The sequence below is a fragment of the Fukomys damarensis genome, unplaced genomic scaffold (genome assembly GCF_012274545.1).
Source record: "Fukomys damarensis isolate Sample0158 unplaced genomic scaffold, DMR_v1.0_HiC HiC_scaffold_21, whole genome shotgun sequence".
NCBI classification, from domain to species: Eukaryota; Metazoa; Chordata; class Mammalia; order Rodentia; family Bathyergidae; genus Fukomys; species Fukomys damarensis.
The window spans coordinates 32,932,886-32,957,834 of NW_022900933.1; the positions used below are offsets into that span (position 1 = coordinate 32,932,886).

The 24,949-nt window shown below is 36.7% G+C and overlaps 1 protein-coding gene across 1 annotated transcript in view; it reads left to right on the forward strand.

Annotated features, from left to right (window-relative positions):
• Positions 1-24,949, forward strand: part of Unc79 (unc-79 homolog, NALCN channel complex subunit) — a 211,737-nt gene that overhangs the window by 169,679 nt on the left and 17,109 nt on the right. The window contains exons 45-51 of the mRNA XM_033766768.1: positions 3,485-3,589; positions 10,848-10,925; positions 15,092-15,181; positions 17,057-17,232; positions 18,125-18,311; positions 19,633-19,830; positions 22,033-22,110. Coding sequence (XP_033622659.1) covers positions 3,485-3,589; positions 10,848-10,925; positions 15,092-15,181; positions 17,057-17,232; positions 18,125-18,311; positions 19,633-19,830; positions 22,033-22,110 — 912 coding nt within the window. The remainder of the gene's footprint in view (positions 1-3,484; positions 3,590-10,847; positions 10,926-15,091; positions 15,182-17,056; positions 17,233-18,124; positions 18,312-19,632; positions 19,831-22,032; positions 22,111-24,949) is intronic.

Below are 24,949 nucleotides of genomic sequence, written 5' to 3' on the forward strand. Positions count from 1 at the left end.
CTAGCCTGGGCTACGTAGTGAGTCAAGGCCAACCTGGACTACATCATAAGACCCTATCTCAACAATGCTACCTTCCAAACTTTGACAGTTAAAGCAACAGAGATATTTAGAAGAAAATTTATCATTTTAATACTTTTATTAGACAAAAAGAAAAGCTAAATGAACCAAACAAATCAACTTACATTACAATAACAGGATAGCTACAGAAAATTTAAGGAAAGAAATAAGATAAGAGCAGGAACTAGTTAAATTAAAAACAGATAAAATAGAGGAGCAGTACAACCAAAAGATGATATTATTATTATTATTAACTATTATTATTATTTTCAGTGCTGGGGATCAAACTCAGAGCCTCACTCATGCTAGGCAAGTGCTCTACAACTGAGCTATGTCCCAAGTTGTAAAAAGGTGACCTTCTGATTAGGCTAATAAAATAGACAAACCTTTGGAAAGACTGACCAAGAACACCAGGCAAAAGGTACAGATAAAGAACATTGGCAATGAAAAAAGAAAAGTTACTGCAGACATATTAGAGATTTTTAAATGACCAACTTTATAATAATAAACTTGAAATCTTGGACAATGGGATCATTTTTCTAAAAAATTGTAATATGTAACAATCAGAAAAAAAGAAAAAGAAGAAATCAGCTAGACTTAAATGATTAAAAATGGAATCAGTAGTTAAAAACCTAACCACAAATACCATTGCAACTTTAGAGACAACTTCTATAAACATTTAGGAACAAACTGATCTCTGTTTTATATAAATTAACAGGATAGAAAAAAAGAACACTTTCCAACACATTTTATGAGATCAATCCTGATATTAACCAGACAAGAGCAATGAAGAAAAGGAAAATTATAGGGCAGTGTTCTACATACATGAAAAAATTCTGAATGAATAATAGCAAATCAGTGCATTAAAAATAGAACCTCATGACCTAGTTGGGATTTTCATGAAGTGTAACAATGGTTTAAATATTAGAACATCTATTAATGTCACCACATTGAAGGACTATTTCAGCAGATGTAAGAAAGGCAGTCTTTATAATTCATCACTCATTTATCATAAATTATTGTCAAACTAGGAACAGAAAGGAATTTCCTTAATTTAATAAAAGGAGATCTACCAGAAATCCCTAGCAGGCACTATATATAAGGGTAAAATGCCAGTAGTTGTTTTAAAATTCTAAATACAAGACTGCCATGTAACTCTTCTCTTTATTGTAGTGCTAGAGGCTCTGCTCAGTATAGCAAGATAAGAAGAAGAAATCATCAGTAGAAGAACTGAAAAAAACCTGCAACTCTCATTTCTCATAGATGATGTGATTACCAGTGAACCAAAGAGAACCTGTAGGCACCTTTTTAGTGGAGCAAGGATGCTAGATGCAAGCACATAACCCAAATCATTTTAATGTTTAGCTACAAAGTATTATAAAATGTACTTTGAAATGTCATATTATGGCAACAAAAAATAAACTCAGAATGTGCAAGAGCATTATGGAAAGAATCAGAACATTTTATTGAAATAAATAGAGACAGATCTCATTTTCAAAGATAAGGACCCAGTATAACAAAGATACCTAATTCTTTCAAAGTAATCTATGAATTTGAATGATTACAGTAAAAATCCTGGATTTTCTCTTCTAATAGTGGTGGGCTCCATCATTTGAACCCATCCTTCCACAACATAAAAAAAATTAAGTATGCAGGATATTTTCTTTAAATTTCTTAAAATTATCAAAATGATAGTCAGATATACAGAAATTACAAGACCAAGATCTGCAGAGCTGTGAGAATAGCACTGCAGGCCAGTTTTGCCCTAAAAGTGTTTATCAGTTGAGAAGATGTATCTGAAAGCTGCAGTTTTGGAAACTGCATGAGACTAGGGAGACACAAGTCAAAATCTAGGACCTATAAATAGTGGGGACCCTGATGCCACACCCTCAGACCCACATCATTTTGACTGGAGCTACAAGATAAAGATAACACTGGAGTAGCCTTGTCTTCGTGTATATATGACTACTCACTGTTAAGTCCTGCAGTGAGAGAAACTGAGATATTACAAAGCTTATCTTAAATTAATTAAGGCAACCCTGGTCTGACACTGCCTTCATGCACCTAGCAGAAACGAACATAAAGCTCTTTGAAAAAAATAACATTTCACATTGCAAATTATTTCTAGAAATAATTTTTTACATAAAGCATCTAGAACACAACAAGAACTAGACCACAAGGAAATGAAATGCAATAAGTAGAGGGGAAAAGACAGTGAATGCAGACCCACAGAGACTTTAGTTACTTACTTATAAGAGCATCAAGCAAGGACACGCAGAGCCTTCTAAGGTGCTTGTCATGTGCTTCTGTTTGTCCTGGGTAGTGATTTCAGGAGTGTTAAATCCATCTTGATCCATTTAACTGTACATTTAATATTTTGTGTACTTTTCTACATGTGTATATATTTGATAATAAGAAGGCTTACAGAATTGAAACCAATCTAATGTATCAGCAACAGGAAGACTGATTTATACAATAAATTGAATTCATACAACGAGCTGCTGAAAGAACTAGAGATACATCTATCAATAGGGATTAGTTTCAAAAGCATAATTTAGTGAATAATTTCAAGTTGCAGAAAAATATGCGTAATATGATACCAGTATAGAGAGTTAAAAAATCAGTAGGACAACATTAAATGTTATAATGGAGATGCACATAGGTAGTCACCATGGGGCTGAGGATGTTGCTCAGTGGTACAGTGCTTGCCTAGCATGTGGGAGGCCATGGATTCCATCCTCAGTACTGTAGAATAAATAAGCAAACAAATAACAACAGAAACTCCCAAATTACCATTGTAGTTACACTCAAAGTGTAAAAATGCATAAAATAATAATAAACTCAGAATAGTGACTATTAAGGAAGGGAGGAAGGAAGAAACAAGAAATGCTAGATAGGTATCTTTAACTGTTTCAATAATGTTTTACTTATGAAAAGGGATAAATCAAATAAAGCAAAATGATATGATTTTATGAAGGTGTGGTAGGTGCATAATATATTTCATTCTCTTTTCCTATATGCTTGAATCAGTCCATTCAAAAAAGGGAGTTTCTTGGATAAGACGTGAAGCTTTTCAAAGAGTTGTACGTTTCTCACTAAATGGTTTTGTATTGAAAAAAAGCACTTGTAGGTTTGTTTAATTGATGTAGCTCTTTGAATCTATCCCTTGTGGGAAGAAAATTTGTGGCTTTTTTATTTACGATATACTGTGTTGCTATTTATTAAATTATGTATTCTCATTGCTTCAGTAAACTTATTCACACAAAAATGTCTTCTTTTAGTTTTAATTTTATTTCTTAAGGACAACCCACAGTACATTTTTAAATAGTGTTTTTATTTCTGATCTATGAATTTTTTGAAACTTTTGGCATATCTATGCTAATTGAATTTTTAAAATTGCTTATCTCTTCTATTTTGTTTTATTTAGGAACGAGATAAATTCTACTTATCTCGTAGTGTTGTTCTAGAACTTCTGCAGGCCCTAAAGCTCAAATCTCCTTTACCAGATACAAACCTCCTTCTACTTGTCCAGGTAGGCTTATGCTTTATTTGTAAAACTTTTCATGAAATCTGTGCCTGTTTGGCAAAATTAAGAGAAATTGGAGGATGTGCATAAAACCAAAGGTCTTTGTCCAAAGATGAGAAGTAATATATCTTACATAAGCCAAGATCTAATTAATACAGGCATTTGGGACCTCTACTTGTTAAAGAAGACCAAAAAATAAAAAAGACTATTTGTTGTTTTGCTCCTAGTATGAGACTAGTTCTGTGAGGGACAAAATAAGAGTGAAATCATGATTTCATTCCTTAAGAAATGTGTGATCCATTAGGTTGGGGGGACAGCTTTCTTGCCAGAACTGAGGCAGGACTAAAGCAGCCAAGATGGGCAGGAGGCTGAGGTCTAAGTGTGAGTCTGATGAACGGGAGAGTTGCTGAGTCTTCTATGAAGGTGAGGGTGGGCCAGGCCAGAGATAGTCAATGGCAGGGCTTGCTGAATCCAGCCAGGGTTTGGGGATAGGCGCGTCAGCCCCCATGGGACACTGAGGCATAGGAGCTTGAACACTTACAAGGCAGGCTCCAGAAAACTGGCAACTATTATGCTTTTGGATATACGACTATTTTTGAGGGGCTGAAGGCTTCCATTCCCTGTGTGCTTAATAGGGCATCTTAGGCACAAATGCATCATTGGATCTCTTGAGACAGGCTGTGATGAGTCCCATGAGTGGAAGACTTAAACGGAGACCAAGGCCTTAGAACCTAGGGGGAAGTTGAGAGCAAGATCCCACTTCATGTTGTATGAAATGGAGGAAAACTTCATCAAGGAAGTAGCGTTTGAGCTGTGTCACACACACACAACTAGCGAGTGTAGACAGATGTCTGCCTGAGATTTGGGCTTAGACAGCAGGTGAATTGACTTCAGGGGAAGGGAGAGATTCAGGCAGGAATATGGAATACATTTTAGGACCATGACATGAGGATGGGGCTGAGCAAAAAGCAGGCCAGGAGTGCCAAAGGAGCCAGCAAAGGTTCAGGTACGCTGAGACTCTGCTCTTTACAATGGCTGAGACTAGATTTAAAGAACTGGACATGAGCTGTAAATCACTAGGACCAGAAGTCAGTTTTTTTTTTCAAAGATTTGAGATTTAATAAAAAGTTGGTGACCATTCACTGTAGTCATCTGACGTTGTCTGGGCACATTGAAGCTCTCGAAGAGTGAGCACAACAAGGAGTGAATGCTGGACAATGACGCAGTGGAGCTTGAATGTGATGTAATCAGAATGAAATGGCTCCCATTGTACCAAGGTACTAGACAGCCCAAGAGGAGGACAGAAACAAGACCACAACCAGAAGCTATCTGTGCTCTGGAGGACAGTCAAACTGTGCTTTCTCCCAGTGGATTGCCATGAGCTGTCCACCCTACTTACGTGTCAGTGGCAATACCACTTTTGCGTATAAGTGACTTTGACACAACCAACCTTCAAGATGAAGGGGATCTCCACTGGTTTAGAGTTGGTAGATACACAAGGCTTCATGAAACAACCCAGGAGGGATTTAATGTTATCGGGTTGGCAGCATCTGAAAGTCCCTTGCTTCTGCTGGCATTCCAGTTGGGGGTATGTCCACTCAAAACAAATCCTAGGATTCAGGGTGCTGAAGGTGCTTTCTTGTAAGTATTGGACGATGTTTTCTTAATTGCCCTTAGTCTTGAGCAGGGCAGGTCTATATGGCTGATCTTTTTGGGATCTGGAACCCAATACTGTAACTGCTGGAGGCTGAATTTCCATGAAGTATATTAGTCAACCATAATAAGTACATGTAAGACAGCAAAAGAACACTGACATTTAAATTACCCATTGCTTAAGGAAACCATGAAAACAGTGATTATTGTATCACAGTTAGGTGAATAAATTTAAAAAATTAACCTTAGGAAGAAAGAGGGGAAAAGTATATTCTTCTCAATGTATTAATTTTCGTCTGCCATTTCAAGCGTAATATTTTCATCTTTTTACAAAAAATATATGTATAAATATAAAACATGTATAAAATATATATAATTAATTTATTAAGTTTTAAAAGTTAATTGTGAAGTTACTCAAGTTGGTGAGGTGTTTTGGAGACATTTTGAGATTTTGCCCATAATGAACAACTTTATGAAGAATGTCTCAGCCTTCTCTCTGACAAAGAAAATTTAATTCTAGCACTCTGGGAGGCTGAGCCAAGAGCATTGCAAGTTCAAGCCCTGCCTGAGCAATTTAATGACTTATGGGGATCCTGTCTCAAAATAAATTTTAGTAAGATCTGGGCATAAAGCTCCATGTGAAGGCTCTGGATTTAATCCATAGTACTGCAAAAACAAACAAACAAAAAAAACATCGTGCCTTTTGAAGTAACACATTCTTTTTCTATAAACTTTCGGAGTTAAATGATTTTTATTACTAATTAGAGAAATAAAGTGAGATACCTTAACAGTGGAGCAGTTTCCTTTTCTGCTCTGAGGTTCTGTGAAAGTCATGGAGAGAAGTCTTCCATGGGGGGAGGGAGAAACACCTTTGTCTCTCTGTGAGCTGTGCATCTTTCTGTAGTTTCTCAATTCCTTTTTTGTTGTCCTTGTCTGGTTGGGTTCTTGAGCTATTCTCTAAAGGGTAGTGGAGGTGGCTGTTTGCACCCTTGTAGCTTGTCTTAGATCAGATCTAGGCTGGGCTCTAGGGGACCTTTCCTTTTTGCTAATGGGCAGTGTCATCCCTGGTGCCTGGACAGCAAGGCTTATGGTATGGACAGTGAGAACAGATGGACCTTCCTCATGGGGATCAGTGACCAGCATTTGAAGGCAGCAAGAAGGTATCTGTTTAACTTTAAATGCAATTTGGAAACAGAAATGAAAACAATAATTTGGTAGGAAAACTTACCTGACGATCCATTATGAATGACCCTGGCTTTATTAATGAGAAAAGAATCAGTTGCTCCAATACAGGGTTTACCATTCACTCGTTACCCTGTACAGAGGGACTTGGGCATTTCATCTAGCTCTCCTCTAATACCGTAGTAGATGGATGAGTTTGCTTAGATGGAAACTTAGATTCTTCTATTAGGCCATGCCTTTGTTGTTTATCAAACACTCTGGTATAAGAGACACCTTATAGGACAGTGCTCAAGAATGTGGGCTCACTCAAGTGTAAACATTTCAAGGCAGCAAAAGATACCAATCTGTTTTTAATTCTTGTAAGTTCCTCCAGGATGCGTGGCATCATGGGAAATTTTCCAGCCTCATATATTGTATAGGTTTTCTAGCCATGGTTGCTGTTACTTGTTTTTACTTACAGATGAAGTTAGATAGCCTTAAATACTCAAATGAAATTTTTTTGAAGGAAAGAAGGCATGAAGCCGGGTGTGGTGGCATACCACATCTGTAATCCCAGTACTTGGGAGGCTGAGGCAGGAGGATTGCTGTGAGTTCGAGACCAGCCTGGGCTATATAGTGAGTTCAGGTCAGTCTCAACTATATAGTGAGACCCTGTCTCAAAAAAAATAAAAATAAAAATGAAGGCATGAGTTAAGAAATAATTTGCCAAATCAAATTGGTTTTTTTTTTTCAGAATCTAAAATTGTCAACTATTTTTCCTTCTGTACTTTGAACAGATACACTGTCATATTATTTTAATTCAAACCTACTGACATTTTGGCCTTGCCTTACAACGTTTTTCTCTTCTGCTGGTTTGTGATAGATATTTGATTCGTAACAGGTTATTATACTTATTCTTGAGATGGATTAAAAGAGAGTTTTCTTAATAGAGCCATAATCCATTAAAAGTTACCATAAAGACTAAGTTAAAATCAAAACGAATTTCCTCAGCTCCTTTTATGTGTCAAGAGTAGATATTTTCATAATTTGTATGTACCACCTCCACTCTGTGGGATATACCTGCATATTCAAGTTAGGAGAAATCATATCTGTAAAAGGTTTTCTTCTAAAAATAGGTTAGTTGTGGGCTGGAGGACAAAGAACTGGCAGAGGTACGACTGTTGTTTTTAATTTACAGAGTTACTTTTGAGTTATTAATATTGGTTGAGTTGGTAATAATCCTATTACTCCATGGGATAAAAGGTAGAGATACTATTTTGGGTATCATTTTGATAATGAGTTTAGTAATGACACATAATGGATATCGTGTTTCTTTTGTACTTACAGAGGAGTTCATATTTCACTGGAATATTACTTTCTGGAAGTATAGAGTTCTTCCTTTTACAGAAATTAACATGCCCCCATCTGATTTTAGATATATCCTTATATGTTGAAAAGTTCTATACAATTACATGAAGTTTTTTTCCAGTTTATCATTGGCAGCTATAATAAAATGAAGAGAGAAAGATTTATTAAAGATTTAATTGTACTTATGATGTAGAAATAGAGTGGACTAAAAGATAATGAACTGTTTTAGAAGCTCATGTACTTCAATTCTCTTTTTTAAGCTAGTTTCTCTGAGACACATTCATCACTTTTAGAGTGTTTTTTAAATTAATTTTGATTTGAATGAATCATCATAAATTGTACATTTTAGTTTGACCTCAGATCCTGGCACTCTGTGGCCCTAACACTGACTAAAGATGCTGCCGGCAAAACTTCAGTTCAAAATGAATGACCATTTAGAAAAGTGTGTTTTGCTTCTTACCTCAAGTTGTACTTAGCACAAAGTTTACAGATCTCCAAGCCCTTCTTGGGCAGCAGAACTGCACGGCAGTCTCTAGGCCACAGTGCCATTCCTGATACAATCCTCATAGATATGTGCTTATAACCCCATCATGCAGAGAGCTAGAAAAAGGAGGGAATACTCTTTTGCTCCATCTCTGAAGTGGAGTTTACTGACACATTGGCAGATTTACAAGTGCTTTCTCTGAGGAGTAACTGCATGTTCTGTCCTTCCCTCCATTGACTTCAATGGGGAAAAGGCCTCAGTAAAAGTGTTGCCTTCAACACTTCAGTTCAAATGAAAGAACCATTTTGAAAAGTGTTTGACTTCTCAGCTGAAGTTGTACTTAGCACAAAGTTTACAGATCTCCAAGCCCTTTTTGGGTAGCCAAATTGCATGGCACTCTCTAGGACAAACTGCCATTCCTGATACAAGCCTCATAGATATGTGCTTGTAACTCTGTGGGCATGTTCACTTGTGCTTCTTGGTCCTCTTTGATGTGGCACATAGGAAAGGCATCTTCTGAAGACAGGTTGAAGTTTTGCTTCTTCTCAGACCCTGTCTTGTCCTCAAAGGCCTCTAGCACATCAAAGCACACTTTGGAGACCCAAGACTTGCAACCATTCCTAAATGAGCTGTTCCAAGCACTACCATACTTTACACATTAAATGCCCTATCTTCCCCATGTTTTCTCTTAGCTGTGCAATGCACTTCTTTTGTAAAGAGATTAATTAAAATGAATGCTGGTGTCCTGACAAAGGTTTGGAATATAGTTATAAATTGTTTGTTCAGATTGTAAATTCAGATAGCTTTGCAAATATGTTTTATGGGAAAACATGCATTATTTGCCAGGAGGTTGGGTTGAGAGTGTTCCTTCTTTTCACACTATACTTCTACCAAATACTTCAGTTTTATTATTTTTAACCCACAGATTTTGGTCAAAGCCAAAGGTTCAACATTTTTAAACCTGATTTATTTACATTTCCTTGTATTAGTAATAGCAATAAGTCCTGAATAAAATAATGAAAATTTGTAGGCATTCCCGGCTGCTACTTTTTTTTTTTTTTTGCCTATTCATAGTAAATGACCAAGCAGATTCATTAGCTTTTCTAATGAGCTTTGAGACCAATAGAAATGCCAAGAATGTTAAAATGGGATCTGTGTCCATTCCTGTTGCATCACTCTCAGAATAGGCCTGTCTAGTGCCCTTCCCCACAAACCTAAGTGTTTTACATGGAGGATTATACTTCTTGCACCTGAAGACCAACTCTTGACCACGAGGAAGACATCTAAGGGCTTTGTCTGCAGAAGGCCTTTGGTTTAGTTATATGTTATCAGCCAAAACCTGCCAAGGAGGAATGGTGCTTAGATTTGGACCTCTGATTAGTTTGACATTATAATGGTTTCTGTTCCATTGTTCCAGAGCTCTTGAGGTTTTTATACTACTGGAACCTGTATTATTTCCCTAGTCTTAACCCATACAACTTCCCTGTGACTTCCACATGGATGAGAAGAAAAAGCTGTTGGCATTGAAACTTCTTCAGAGTCTCTGAACTACACATAGCAATGGTTTGAGATTCCAAACTTTCTAGGGACACTGCCCAGAGGCCTAAAAGAGAAATTAACCAGGAGCCTATTACTCATAGCAAATACTGCAGTCTAACTTTTTCCCTAAAACCATAAGTAAGTAGTTGGATGTTAAATAGGAAACACCTGTCAAAATCTGTAATGAGGGCCAGGGATTTAGCTCAGTGGTTCTGGCACCTGCCTTGCAAGAGCAACAACCCAAGTTTGATCCCGGTACCCCCCCAAAATAAATAAATAAATAAAAATCTGTAATGAAGCAGATGAAACTGTAATATGGTAAATCCATCCCCATAATGATCTCAAGTCATTATTGATTAATTGATTTCATAAACTCTTACTGAGCCCCTCCAGGACGTTGTGCACTAAAGTAGTGCTGGGGAGAGGTGCATCATGTCCGTGCTCTTGAAGAGCTTGTGGAAGGTTGAGAAACAGACTCTAAGGTCACTGCATCCTAATTTGGTGACTGTTACAGTGGAAGTGTGTGAAAAGTCCTGTGCATGCTTGGGGCAGAACTAGGGTCATGCTCAACGCAGAGGAGGCATTAAATGAAGTGGGAGGGGAGGAAGAGAAACCCTAAGGGCCCTTGAGGAAGAAACATGTGGGCTACTCACACTGAGATCAGTTTTCTGGTTTCATTCTGAATATGTGAGTATGCTTTAATGATAGAAGTCATGAAAATCCATGAGTGCATGTCAACAGAAATTTTCTAAAAAGTGCCACAGGATAAACAGAGGTGACTCTAGAGTAATTCTGACAATGCTGATGTAGTTTATTTCTTTCTTGATTGTATTCACCATATCAGTACCACTTGGTTTTCTGGGTAAAGTAAGAGTCTTTGGGCTTATGCTGGTTCTTTGCTGATGGGGATGAACTATCTTGATTAGCAAATCTGATGTATCTAGGGCAGACTGTCATGAAAGTAAACATTAATGAATTTAAGCTATGTTAATAAAATAATAAATTATCTATTACTGTCCAAGTACTCTGAAAATAATTATCCTTTCACTTTTTTATTAGTTTATTTGTGCAGATGCAGGAACCAAATTAGCTGAGTCAACAATCCTGAGCAAGCAGATGATAGCCTCTGTTCCTGGAGTAAGTCTTGACCAGATTGTCTGCATTTTTATATTTCATGAAATAGTGGTTCACAATGTATATTTTAGACTCAGACCAGGGTTTCAGATCTGCCATTTACTCACTGCGTGAGTTTATTAAATGTTATTTAAACCATAATTCTTTGATTTGTATCATCTATAGAATGAGATGTAACAGTCTAATATATAAGTTAGGGCCTGAGATAATGCATATAACTGTATTAGCATGGTGCCAGACAATAATAAGTGCTGAGTAAATAAATGTTATTTATTAAACATATTATTCACAAACATTTCTACTGTTGGATATTTCAGTAATTTTCAGTATACTGCATTTGTAATTAATATGCAAGGAACATGTTTGTGCTTAACTCTCTGTCCATTTAGACTATTTCTTTATAATAGATTTCTGAGAGTCAAATTACTATACTGTGTTTTTTAAAAAGATTTTTATGGTAATACAAGATGCTATCAGATAAATCTTAGCAACTTAGCACAAAAAAATCATTGTTCATTCATTTAAGGTGTAAGCGGTTATACTGATTAATAGAAAAAGGGGATTTGTATGCAGATGCCCAGGGATCAGGCACCTTCCCTCATGTGCAACTCTCTGGTGGTTAGGAAAATAAAATAAAATGTGGTACATGGAAGATTTTCATGCTTCAGGTCTAGGAGTGCATATTTTTCTATTCAGATTCCATTGGCTAGAGCCCAGTCACATGATCCCACCTACCTTGAAAAAGAGAAGTAGGTCTGGGGAGAAGCCACTCTATGCTGTACCCTCACTGTTTCCTTGTTGATTAATTCTTTGGAATTCAATATTTCCTACTGATAAGATAACTAGAAAAAAAATAATATTTCTAAAGTGCAATACGTTTATCAAAATCAATTAGGTAAAGATAAATATTTCAACAACAAAGCAATAATTATAGGACTTACATATAGAACCCTTGCTGATGACCAATAAACCCCATTCGCAATCAATTATAAATTAATAAAATGAAAATGAAAGTAAAATAAAATATAAAAATACTTGAAAATATAAAAACTGGCTAGTAGATCAAAGGCTTTTCTTTTTCTTTTTAAAAAACATCACCTTATTAATTTGTGTGGAATCATCACTACAATCTATGCATGTCTGTCATTTCCAGAAGTTTCTTTCAGCCACTTATTTATTTGACCTAAGAACACTTTATATAAGATTGGCCTTCTTGGCAAATTTTTAAGTAGCATCATTAATTATAGGCAATGTGCTACCCAATGAGTTCTAGAACTTAATTATCCTGTGTACTTGAAACTTTGTACTCTTCAGCTAATAATTCCCTATTTCTCCTTCCCTCAGCAGATTTTTTTCTTTCTTTTTTAGTAGTGCTAGGGATAGACCCCAGGCTCATGGTGGTAGTGAAACCAACCTTGCTGAAGGCCAGTTTCAGAGTCTACTTCTAGGAGGGCCGGGGATATAGCTCAGTGGGACCACAACTGCCTCATAAGTGCAAGATTCTGAGTTCAATCCCAGGTACCCCCCCCAAAAAAGTATTCAATACAATCTACTTCTAGGAATATGTCAGAAAATAAATATGCACCAAAAGATTTATATATATTTATCAAAACATCATGTAAAATAGCAAAAACATGGACACAAAAAGCAATATCCAACACTAGGGTATTTATTGTTTTTTTTTTGGCATTTTCCAGTTTATTTAAAATAGATGCAAACATTAAATTAAATATGTGCACACTATGAAAAATTAAGGTTTTTCCTGATAATAAATATTCCATATTATTATTTTTTATTGAATTTATTGGTACATTCTAGGTAGACAGTACAGTTACATTCATTACTGGGATCTTGTACCTTTACATGTCAGGTCTTGGTTCTCATTTTTTCCCCTTGTCCCCCCGCCGCTCCCTTCACCCCTTCCTTCCCTCCACCCCTTCAAACACTTTAATTCCATTTTTACATTTCCTCATATTTTTTTCCTTTTCTCTTGTTCTCCTTTCCCTATCCTTCTCACTGTCCCTACACCTTTGGTCCTTTTCTTCCTATTTGCTAATTGTTCTGTTAGGATTTTGAGTACTATTTTAGTTTTTCACACTAGAGAAACTATTCGGTATTTGCATATGTGTGACTTATTTATTTCACTTAGGAGTATATCCTCAAAATGTACCCATTTTCCTATGAATGAATCTACTTTCTCATTCTTTATGGCTGAGTATTATATCATTTTATAGAAAAACCACATCTTCTTTATCCAGTTTCCAACTGATGGGCAGATGGGCTGTTTCCAAGTTTTAGCTATTACAAACTGTGGGTATTTATTGTTTAAATAAATTAAGGTAAACCATAAGATAGAATGTTATATGGCTACCAAATCAAGGTTTCAATTTAATTTTCCAATTTAATTAATTGGAAAATACTTATGATGGATTTAAATAAAAAGCAAGTCAGGGAAAAGTTATTTCATTTTTATGAATATATATATATTATATACATATTTATGTATTATGTACATTTCAGAAACCTTGGGGAAGAAATATTAACAGTGGTTTTCACAGAGGTGGAAGACAAGAACTAGGATAAAGATGATTTTAATCATTCTTAGTAACTTGTATTCATTGTATTTTCTACAATGAACATACGTTACTTCTGTAGTCTAGAAATATAATTTTATTAAAATCATGTATTTTTAAGAAGAATTGGATGTGATTTGCTTCAATTCATATGTTTAAGATTAGCATATAGTTTTGACTCCTTTATTATCTGTTTTCTTATTGAAATAAATATTGGCCTTTTGAAACAAATGGAGCTTGATTCCTTATATTTGTTCATTAAAAATAATACATATAAGGCTATACTTAAGTTTTGTAAAGTAAAACGGAGGATTAAAAATTATATGCTCTTTTATACTAGTACAGATGGCTCCCAAAGATTCTCCTGACAGTAAGGTGGATTTTTAGTCTTTTACTGAATGTAGCTGCTGTCTCTAGAATACAGTAACAATATAACAATAATTTCTTTGCTCCAATTCCTCGAGAGTCAATTTTAAAAGGCAAATATTGAATAATACCACTAGTAATTATCTTCTGTGACATTTGCCTACTTGAACTGGTATAAAAAATTGCCTATAAAAGAAACAAATTCCTTTCAAGAAATTCAAGAACAGCGTCTGTGCTCCTATTTGCATGACGTGTGAAAGGTCAGAGAAAATGGAATAAATCGGGGGGGAAATCCTTCTTGCACTGAAGGATTCATATTGCAAAAGCAGGAACACAATAACCTTTTATAATTCCTTCACTCTATTTAAATTAAAAGAAGAAAACCTTAGAACATATTAAATGCTTGGAAAACAGTCTGACAGACTGCCAGTGACCTTATTTTACTGTTTGTTATCCTGTCAGAAGAACTGACAAGCGTAACATTCTAGAAGAGAGAGGTGGTGATATAGTTCAGTGCTACCCAGATTTACATGAATATGGGAAAATGAGAGCCACTGGGTGAGCTAGTTAAGTACATAATGTTCCAGATTTTCCTAAAGAAAGCCCAGAGAGCCCTTTAGCATAGTATTCATATGGCTTCAAAGACTGCCTGCTTTTGATGCCCATTATACCCAGCCTGATGTGTGGGTTCTCTCATATGACTTTGATATAGCAGCCTGTCTGTTCACTTTCCTTTGCTTTGCTATAATCCTAAATGGGCTGCATTTCCCTGAGAGAGAAAGTCAATGCCATTTAAGAAAGCATGCTTTCTTTTCCTTAAAAACTTCCCAAACATAATTCAAGTATGTGGGGAAGATGACCATTTTTTTTCTTTTATTTATCCCCAGAAGGAACTTGACATAACTTGAATATGAGAATTTTGACTCAGCAAACACCATGTTTAATATATGTGATACTGACGGTGGAATTTGATAGCACATATTTTAAACAGTTAATTATCCAATGGAAACAGCATTTAATTCTCCCTGTCCTGTTTCTTTGCTCTCTCTCAAAACCTTTTAGTAATTCTTGTCCTAACTGTGGGGAGACAATCACAGACTATGCTGAGAGTAGTGGAGCAAGTCAGAAAATGAGATAACTCCTTAGTAAACAGTGCACAGCTGGTGTGAGAACAGTCATTGCAATTAACAGAGAATGAGACTATGGCCTAGGCATATCCTTTTGTTTCAGTGTGGGACTGCGGCGATGGAGTGTATGCGGCAGTACATCAGTGAAGTGCTGGATTTCATGGCAGACATGCACACACTAACCAAGCTGAAGGTAAGACAGCTTCTGCCTGTTCATCCCTTAGGGTCACACATTACAGGGACATTTTTAGAAACCTTATGGGAATTTATTGCTGCATGGAGAGGCAACTGCAGCGCTGTTTAATGAGCCCATTTCTTGGTGTTCTGAAAAACCAGGATCCAGTTCTGCAAAGAAGGGAAGAAAAGAAAGGATATTCACATGGCAGCAGCTTTGTGCATAGGTTCATTTTTGCCATTTATTTAGTTCTCATAATGTCCCTATTACAATATTATCCCCATTTTACCATTGTGGAATCTGAGGCTCAGGATGATGTAGTACTAGTAAGTGATAAAGTCTGAGTTGAATTTAAGGCTGTTGTGAGTCCTTAATTTATTCTCCTTTCACTGTGCCATATAAAATCGTTTAACCATCTTGAGCTTCAGGGACCTCATTTGCAAAATAAGTCTGTAAGTCCCTTCTCTGACTATAATAAGGCTGATATAAAATAACATATGTGATGAGACTTGCAAATTATGCAAACATAAGCCATTTATTATTTTTATCTGCATGGATGCTATCTTCTTCAAGAAAAGAAGAGGGACAGAACAAAATTTAAATTACATATGGACAAAATCCCAATGAAGTTGTTGATTTTGTTGATTGCTTTGCAGAGTGGGATGAATCACAGATGCTGGTCCACTTCTCTGCTATTATTAACCAGGGAGCTAAAAAATTAATAGTCTGGGGGATTTGAGGAAGGTCCTGGACAGTGGGTAGATGGGAATCTAAACATGGTCCAGAGAGCAGTCAAATTGCAACCTGGCACTAAAGGATTCCTTTTTTATAAACAGGAATCTAGTGATGCCAGAAGTTCAGTTAAAGAATATAGCTCCCTCTTCACTGAGCTCAGCTTTTAGACTTTGCTGGACAATCAGAGTGTCTTGGTATAGTGATAGATTTGTACATGCTAAGTGTCAAGGAGAATCAAAACTTAAACTAATTTTTCACCATGTCTAAACCCAGTCATTTCTTAGTTTGGTCACGTGCTAGTTACTGATTACTGAATCTTGTTGCCCATACTTAAATAACTTTGATGCATAAAGAAGAGGAAACAATTACCACTCAAACATGTTGAGCTTGTTTTACAGATATTTTTCAAAAATATTAAGAAAGATCCATAATGATTAAAAAGTTGGGAACTATGAACATAATCCAACCTCCTGACTTTACATATTTGTTAAAAAAAAAGGTCAAGTGGCAAGTGGCTTATCTGAGGCGATATGGCTGATTAGGACAGAGCTCAGTCTAGAACCTAGGTCTTAAGTTCCTGAGCAAAGAAAGCTTTCAAAATTAATTCAGCAAATATGTATTGAACACCAGGATGTTTCTGGTGCTGTTCTAGGCATTGCAGTTGCAGTGATGAGCAAAAACACAGTGGCTACCCTCATTTAATTTGTAGTCTACTAGGAGGCCAAGTTTGGTGAACATTTCACACAATCTAAAATAAAATTGTGATTCTCACAAGCCATAGACAGTGGCATAGACCAGCCACAGAGTTCAGGGAATGGTTTCTAAGGGAAATGATACTTGAGCTAAAATCTGAACAAGTTGATGAGAAGAGAAACAACAGGGTAGGGACCACAGAGCCAATGTGATGGGAGCCCAGGATGGATGAAGGGTGAGATGCAGAGACTATAGTAGGAGGTTGTTCTGGCTCCATGGGCCATGCAAAGCAACGTTTCCTCCTTTATCCTGAAAACAATGGGAAGCCATTGGAAAAGTTTAGGTAGGTTGTATGTTTGAAGTGGTGATAGGAGTTCAGGGAAGGACAGCTTGATCTTCTAAAAGACTGGCCTTAAAAGTCTCCGGGTGTCTGCCAGAGTTACAAAGTATCATTTGGTTTTGTAGAGCCACATGAAGACATGCTCCCAGCCTCTGCATGAAGATACCTTTGGTGGACATCTCAAAGTTGGCCTGGCTCAAATTGCAGCTATGGAAATCTCCCGGGGCAACCACAGAGATAACAAAGCTGTAATCCGCTACCTGCCTTGGCTATATCATCCTCCTTCTGCAATGCAGCAAGGGTAAGATTATTGTTATTCCAGGACTGGAGGGAGATAAATAAGACAGGAAACACCCCTGAGTTTCTGGGGATCACAAATGCACTGAAGATTTGTAGGGGTGGAATATACTTGGTTAGGAAGATGGAGGTCAGGGTCCATCTTTGGTACTGACTTGTTGACCCTACGCACTTTGTGTGTGCTGCCCTTATACTTACAAAAGCCTTAGTCATCCTCATGGCTAATGAAAATATAAAGCTTACAACTACTACTTACCTCCGTTTCAACTAGTAAAGTAGTAGTATCCAACACTACGTGCCCCCTGCTTTCAAGTAGTTTAGCTTGTAGCTGGAATAAAAGTGACAGCTGGATAGTGCGAGGAGGTGCAATCCCCAAACCTGCCTCTAGGTGAGGCTGCAGGAGAGAGAGGCGAGCACCTGCTGGTCTTTAGAAACTCAGCAAGCTTGAGCCTGCTCTTCAGCAAGGTTAACCTTTCTGGAGAGGAAAGGTCAGAGTGGAAGATGGGAACAGAAGAAAGTTGTACTAGCAAGAAAATGTGTGGTTGGAGGCATGTCTGCTCGTCTGCTCCGTCCACTCTGGGGAGTATGTCAGAGAAGAGCTTTGTAATGAGAGAAAAGGGTTCAGGAAAAAAACAAAACAAAACAAAACAAAAAACAAACAAAACAGTCAGAGAGACTTCCAGTCCACAGAAGAATGACACCTAATTCTATGAAACCAAAGGCTTCTCTTTGCTCAAGAAGCTAAGATCTAGGAGGATTAAAGTGAAAAAAAAAAGACAAGTGAATATGTCATTTGGTGAATGCACTATTGCCTTGGTGTTTTATTGTGTATAATTATCTATCTATAAGACCACATTTTAGTCCTTTTTTTTTTTTAACACTTCCTTCTCCAACAGACCTAAAGAATTCATTGAATGTGTCTCCCACATCCGTCTGCTGTCCTGGCTGCTTCTGGGTTCCCTTACTCATAATGCAGTGTGTCCAAATGCCTCCTCTCCCTGCCTCCCCATACCTCTGGATGCAGGTTCCCACATTGCAGACCATCTTATTGTTATCCTGATTGGATTTCCGGAGCAATCAAAAGTAAGTAATTTCTGCAAGATTAGGACCATATGCATGGAAATTGCTAATGGTAACCCTTATCAGCCAATTATGCTTCTTCTGAGAAGTAAATGCATCTTGTCACTTGCCCTCCTGTGGTTGTTAGAAAAGCAACTTTGTGCTAATGTTTAATTTAAAGTTGTTTAGATTCTCAGACTGTCTTTTTCTCCCTAAATTGTTTTCTGGCTTATTTTTATGAAGACAAATTAAGGAGGCAAGCTAGAGTTGGCTTCCCAGGCCTTTCTGTCTCAAAATAATGAAGAGAAATAAAAGCCTAGGAATATAATAAAAATCCAGTGATCAGTTTTCAGAACCAAGGATGAACTAGAGGAAAATTTATGTTCTATCTCATTCCTTCTGCACTCTTTTCAGCTCAGATCTCTAGGGAAACATAAAAATAAGAAGGTCAGTGAGAAGCTTACTAAAACCCATACTGGAATCGCCTAGACAGAAGAACTTTGTAAGCCATACAGACAGATGGTGTGATTGTAGGGGTAGAGTAAACTCCAGACAGGCATCAGTCATGGGCCTACTAATCAGCTACATAACCCTTCCCTGATTTTCTGCAAGTTCTGGGAGGTTGTGGTGACTTTGGGGGGCAGATGGGCTTTAGGATAAGCTGACTATGTGGTAAAATAGTGCACCCCCTAAATGATCTGAATGGTATTTGCAGAAGGAATCAGGCAGTTCCCACTGTTTTAACCCAGGTTTGTGTGTGAATCTGAACAACGGTTTTTGTAATTTTGTGAGCTTGAAAAAGTAACTTAGCCTCTCTGAGCTTCAGGTTTCATCTATAAAGTAGGTGAGGGGATGGTTTGAGAATTATGGAAGTGACCTCCAAAAAGCTTTCAGCACTGTCCCTAGTGCATGATAGGTGCTCGCCCCTTGCAGGCTTTACCATTGCTGAGTGCCCTAGCTACTGCTGCTGCTCCCACTGGTCATGCTGGGCAGTCCATCATGCATATTATCTCATTTACTCCTCCTGCCATCTCTTCCTACTGTTTTACAGATGAGGGAACATCCTAAAATGGTAGCATGATTTAGTGATAGGAATGTCACTTTCATTAAAAGGCAAGGGGGTGGTGTTTGCCTTTTTCTGCAAATTAAGGTGCCTTCTCCTTGAAAAGATACTTTCTTCTGTGAGTGTGCTCCCCCTGACAGTGAGAAGCTGATTGTTTTAAAGTGATGAGTCACAGTTTGTAACTGAGATAACCCTCTTGTGCTGTGTGATCGGGCTGTGCTCCCTGACAAGGCCACAGTCTGTGAACACAGAGCATTGGTGCCTGATTTGCTTCCTTTCCAGACTTCTGTGCTCCACATGTGCTCCCTCTTCCATGCATTCATCTTTGCTCAGCTCTGGACAGTATATTGTGAACAAAGTGCCGTGGCTACAAATGTCCAAAATCAGAATGAGTTCAGCTTCACGGCGATCCTGACAGCACTAGAGTTTTGGAGTCGGGTGACACCGAGCATCCTTCAGCTAATGGCTCATAATAAAGTGGTGAGTTCATGAGACGTTTCCCCTCTGAGGTACAGTTCCACTCCTGGTCTCTCAGGCTGCTGTGTTTTTACAGACCTCAGTCATAAAAGTGGCTCAGTGATTTGTCATGGTATAATCCAGATGTTCTACTTGCACAAGAATCTTGGTTGAGGGCACTAAGAGAGTAGATGTTGTGTTCTCACCACAAACATGATAAATATGTAAGGTAATACATGTGCTAATAGCTAATTTAGCTTTATATGTATCAAAACATCATGTTGTATAGCATAAATAATACTTTAAAAGCCCCAAAGAATAATTTTGTGTTTCCTACCTAACACCAAATGAACTTCATATGAAATTTCTACCTCTAAGGTAATTTGGTGTTATAAAATCAATATAAAATTTCTACCTTTAGGGTGATTTGATGTTATAAAACAAATTTTGGATTCAAAGCAATTGGAGAAAAACATAGCCCATCAAGTCATCTTTATGTGTGTGTGTGTGTGTGTGTGTGTGTGTGATTTAAAATTAGACTGCCCACAGTTCTTCTCAGGGCTTCAAGTCTGAAAAAAGCCTCGTCTTTCTGTGTGGCCTGATAAGTAAGCTTCAGACTGCACCTTCATTGCAGTGTAGATGGCTTGCCAAGAGGGTCCGCTCCAGACTTCACTGCAAAATATCTGGGCAGTGGTTGGTCTAAGCCCACTTTATTGAACAAACTTGAGCTGGTCCCCCCATTCAGCTAGAGAGTGTATGAAAGGAATTTGCAAGGAGCCATTGGGTTTCATTTGTAAGAGTGGATGAGACGGGCTGGGGATTTAGCTCAGTGGTTCCAGTGCCTGCTTTGCAAGCACAAGTGCCTGAGTTCGATCCACAATACAAAAAAAAAAAAAAAAAAAAAAGAGTGGATGAGGAGTCTGTGCTGGGAATGCTGCAGCTGTGTCTTGGTTAGGAGGGTACCATCAGTGGAATTCTTGTCAACAAAGGGGAAGGAACCTGGGAGTTCATCCTGATGGTGATCCCTGTGTGCCAGAAACTGAACACTTCCCTGTTTGCAGAGGGTGCTTGGACATGATTTGTTAATTGCCTGAATGTTAGTCTAAGAAATATTTTCTCACCTGTCATGTTAGAGGTACAAGATCCCAACAATGAATGTAACTGTACTGTATCCCTAAAATGTACCAATAAACTCAATTAAAGCTGAAAAAAAAGAAATATTTTCTCTTAGCTCTTATTAGAAAGGAGATTATATATTTCCTTTAGTTAAGTACTTTCTTTTGTTTAGAGAAGTAGACATTGTGATTTTATGTAGAGAGGGGTTTGGTAGTTCTAAATACAGGAAATTTGTATGGAAAATTTAGAATCCACAAACAGTTATGTCTGCTATGAGGATAATTACATTTATTGGATTACATATTCTAGGACTAATGGAGAACTTGGAGATCAACATTCTGTTCTGCTGTTTTACAGGCAGTAATACTAGGACCTTACACTTAAGCTAGAGATTAAAATTTTCCTTCTACTGTCATTAGTTTTTTTGACACTGGTAATACCCTCCTCCAAATCACTCCCAATAATCAGATGTTAAAAATGAATGTATTTGCAAGTGAATTTCTTCCAAATGAACTTGAATTAATTTTGTTCTGAAATTGTGGTTAAACCATATAAACCAGTCTGGTAAAACCCACCAGGAGAGTTTAAAATTCAGCCTTAGGCGTTTCTAATGAAGGTTATCATTTGTGTTGTACTTTTCAACTGTGGTAAGCATGGCTGCCTTGTTCCATACAGAGTAAAGCTTCAGAGGCAGGTCTGTAGTAAATTAAACAGCTATTCCTGATGAGAAGCAGTGGAGAAAGGATCATGGTAGAGAAAAAGATCTAAGCCCAGAGAGTTGTGCAGCTGGAAATGAAGGAAGCAGAAGCTGTTTGTCCTCTGGTGTGAGTCATTGTGCAGTGCAGATTAGTGAGCTCAATGCTTGAGTTCCCTTGGCAGCCAAGTTGAGTGAGGAAGGAATGACAATTGCAAAACCTCGGGAGCTTTCTAAAATTTTGTTTCTGATTTGAAGTTTTAGAAGTGGATGGAAATCACTCCCTGTGGTTCCCTTATGGCTGTTATGCAGCAAGACATCCTGGGCACAGGGCTTCTGTCCTATGCAGCTGTGCCTAGCTCGCAAGATTTCCGTATCACTGGGAATGGAACTAACTTTCGTGTTTGTTGTTTCAGATGGTAGAAATGGTGTGTCTCCATGTGATTAGTTTAATGGAGGCATTGCAAGAATGCAATTCAACCATTTTTGTCAAGGTAGGAAAATCTTAAGATTTTTATAGACCATTTTTTTAAAAAAGCAAATGCGGATTTACTTTGAATGAGCTTTCTGAAGAGGAAAATAAAATAGATTTAGTTTTAACATTTAGAGTTGGAACCGGAAGATTCAGGCTTCACAATAACCCTTTAACAACAACTGATTATTTTGTTATTTTTTTTCTTGCTCTACCTGTGTGACTAACTCTATCATATCAGGCCATAACTGAATATAACATAGTAATTAAAAGATTACTGGGCCACATTGATATAAAAGTAACTTTACAATACTATAAGTTGGCTGGCAGTACCTTATTTTGCAAAAGACACCTGGAAAATCAATAAAAATAATCTGTAATTGTTTGACTTGGTATCTAGTGCATTTCTGTAAGATAAATGAATTTATTTTCAAATATTCTTTTAAATTAGTTTATGAAAATAATTCAAGTACCGATCATCTATCCAGAGATGTTGTAAAGAAGCTCATGTGACTCAAAATTAAAGAGCGAATGAGAATTTGGTTTCTTACTCCCCTTATCATTATGGCTTTCCCCTTTTTCCTTTCCTTCCTACCATCTTACTTCTTAATCTCACTGATCATTTTTCCTTCCTCTTCCTGCACCTCTTTGTCATTTACCTTTCACCTCTATATTCAATTATCTTGACCATCGTCAAAACCACTGCTCACCAGATTGCATCAATTTGAAAACCTTATAACTTGCTATTTTACCTCTTGGTTAATTCCACTTTTGGTTAAAGACATTTGTCCTGAAACTCCCACAATACCGCAGAAAAGCAGCCCATTTTCAGGGAAAACTTGAACCAGAACTGTGCAAAATCATTGGTTCAAATCGGGTAGATACAGCTGATCTGACTTACATACCAAAAATCAACACTGTGAGAGAAACTACATGACTAACAATTCGGTGACCATACCTGACTATTTTTACAGCCTTTTTGGAGGGTTAGTTACATGCTATAAACTGTACATATTTAAAATATACAGTTTGATAAGTTTTGACATATATTACTCCCATGAACCCATCATCACAGTCAAACTAATGAACATATCCATCACCTCTAAAAGTTTTCTTATTCTCATTCATAATTCTATGTTACTACCCCCTATCTTCAGGCAACTATTAATCTGCTTTTTATCACTATAGGTTAGTTAGGCTTTTTAGATTTCTCCATAAATGGATTCATGCTCTATATTTTTTCTGTCTTCTTTCTCATAACAGAGATTAAATTCATATTGTTGAATGTATCAGTAGATTGTTACTTTTTATTTCTAAGTATTATTCCATTGTATGGGTACATGATGCTGTTTATCCATTCATCAGCTAGTGGACATCTGAGACACTTCCAGTTTGGAGCTAGGAGTAAACAGAGCTGCTGTGGATACTTGAATATAAGGCTTGGTGTACATACATGCTTTTGTGTATATTGGAAAAGCACCTAATAGTGAAATGTCTGGGCCTTATATTGATTTTTGTTTCACTTTTTAAGAAATTGGCACACTTTCTCAAAGTGGCTGTGCCCTGTCAATTTACAGTAGCAGTGTATGACCATTCCAGTTCATCCACATCTTTGTCAGCCCTTCATGTAGTCCATGTTTATGCTAGTATTCTAAGAACTGGGTACTGGTATTATGTTGTGCTTTTAAATTCCACTTCCATGTTGACAAGTGATATTAAACATTTTTATTTGCTTATTTGCTCTTCATATAACTACTTGAAGTATCTGTTATTTGCCCATTTTTGTTGGATTGAGTTTTTTCCTTATTGAATTTTGAGATACAAATCGCTTTTCAGACATATGATCTGCAAAGATTTTCTATGTGGTTTATCTTTTCATTATCTTAATGTTATAATGTGAAGAAATGTTCTTAATTCTGGTGAAGTGTCACTTATCAAAAATTTCTTTCATCTGTCATGTTTTTGATATTGCATTTTTAAAAAGCTCTTTGCCTAATCCAAGGTCATACAAGTTTTCTTCATATTTTATTGGAAGTGTTTATATTTTCTTCTGTCTTGATTCATTTGAGTTAACTTTTATATATACTTTGAGATATTGAGGTACTTTTTATGTATACAGATGTGGAATTATTCTAGTAGTATTTTAAAATTACTTACTGTTCTCCTTCTATTGAATTGCCTTTGCACTTTTGTCAAAAATCTCTTGACAATGTATTATGTATGATTCCACATCTGGGTTCTCAGTTATGTTCCACTGATCTTTTTATTTTTATACCATACTGCTTGTATTGTAATTTAATCAAAATTCCTTTGTCTTTTTCAAAGATGTTTTGGTTTTTCTGGATCTTTTACATTTCTAAACAAACTTACAATCAGCTTTCAGATTCTGCAAAAGACTGTAGGAAATTTTGTTGAATTTCCATTGAGTCTTTAGATTATACTGAAGAAAACAGATCTTAACAATATTAAGTCTTCTTATCAATGAACACTATATCCACTTATTCATGTCTTCTTTAATTCTCTTCAGAAATGTTTTATAGTTTTCTAAACACAAGTTAGCATACCTCTGTAAAATTTATCCATAAGTATATTATATTTTTATTCCAATAAAAATTATATTTTTTTAGATTTAAATTTCTGATTGTTACTACTGTGTCAGAATACAGATTGTTTATATTGACCTTTAATTGGTATTATTTGTTCCTTAAATATTTGCTAGAGTTCACCAATTGAGCTACTTGAATTTAGAATTTCGTAGACTCATATATTAGTTCAGGTAACTTTTATATAGATTTCATCAGATTTTCTGCAAGTAGGGGGTTTTTTCCTTCCTTTTCAATAATTGTACTTTGTTTTTATTT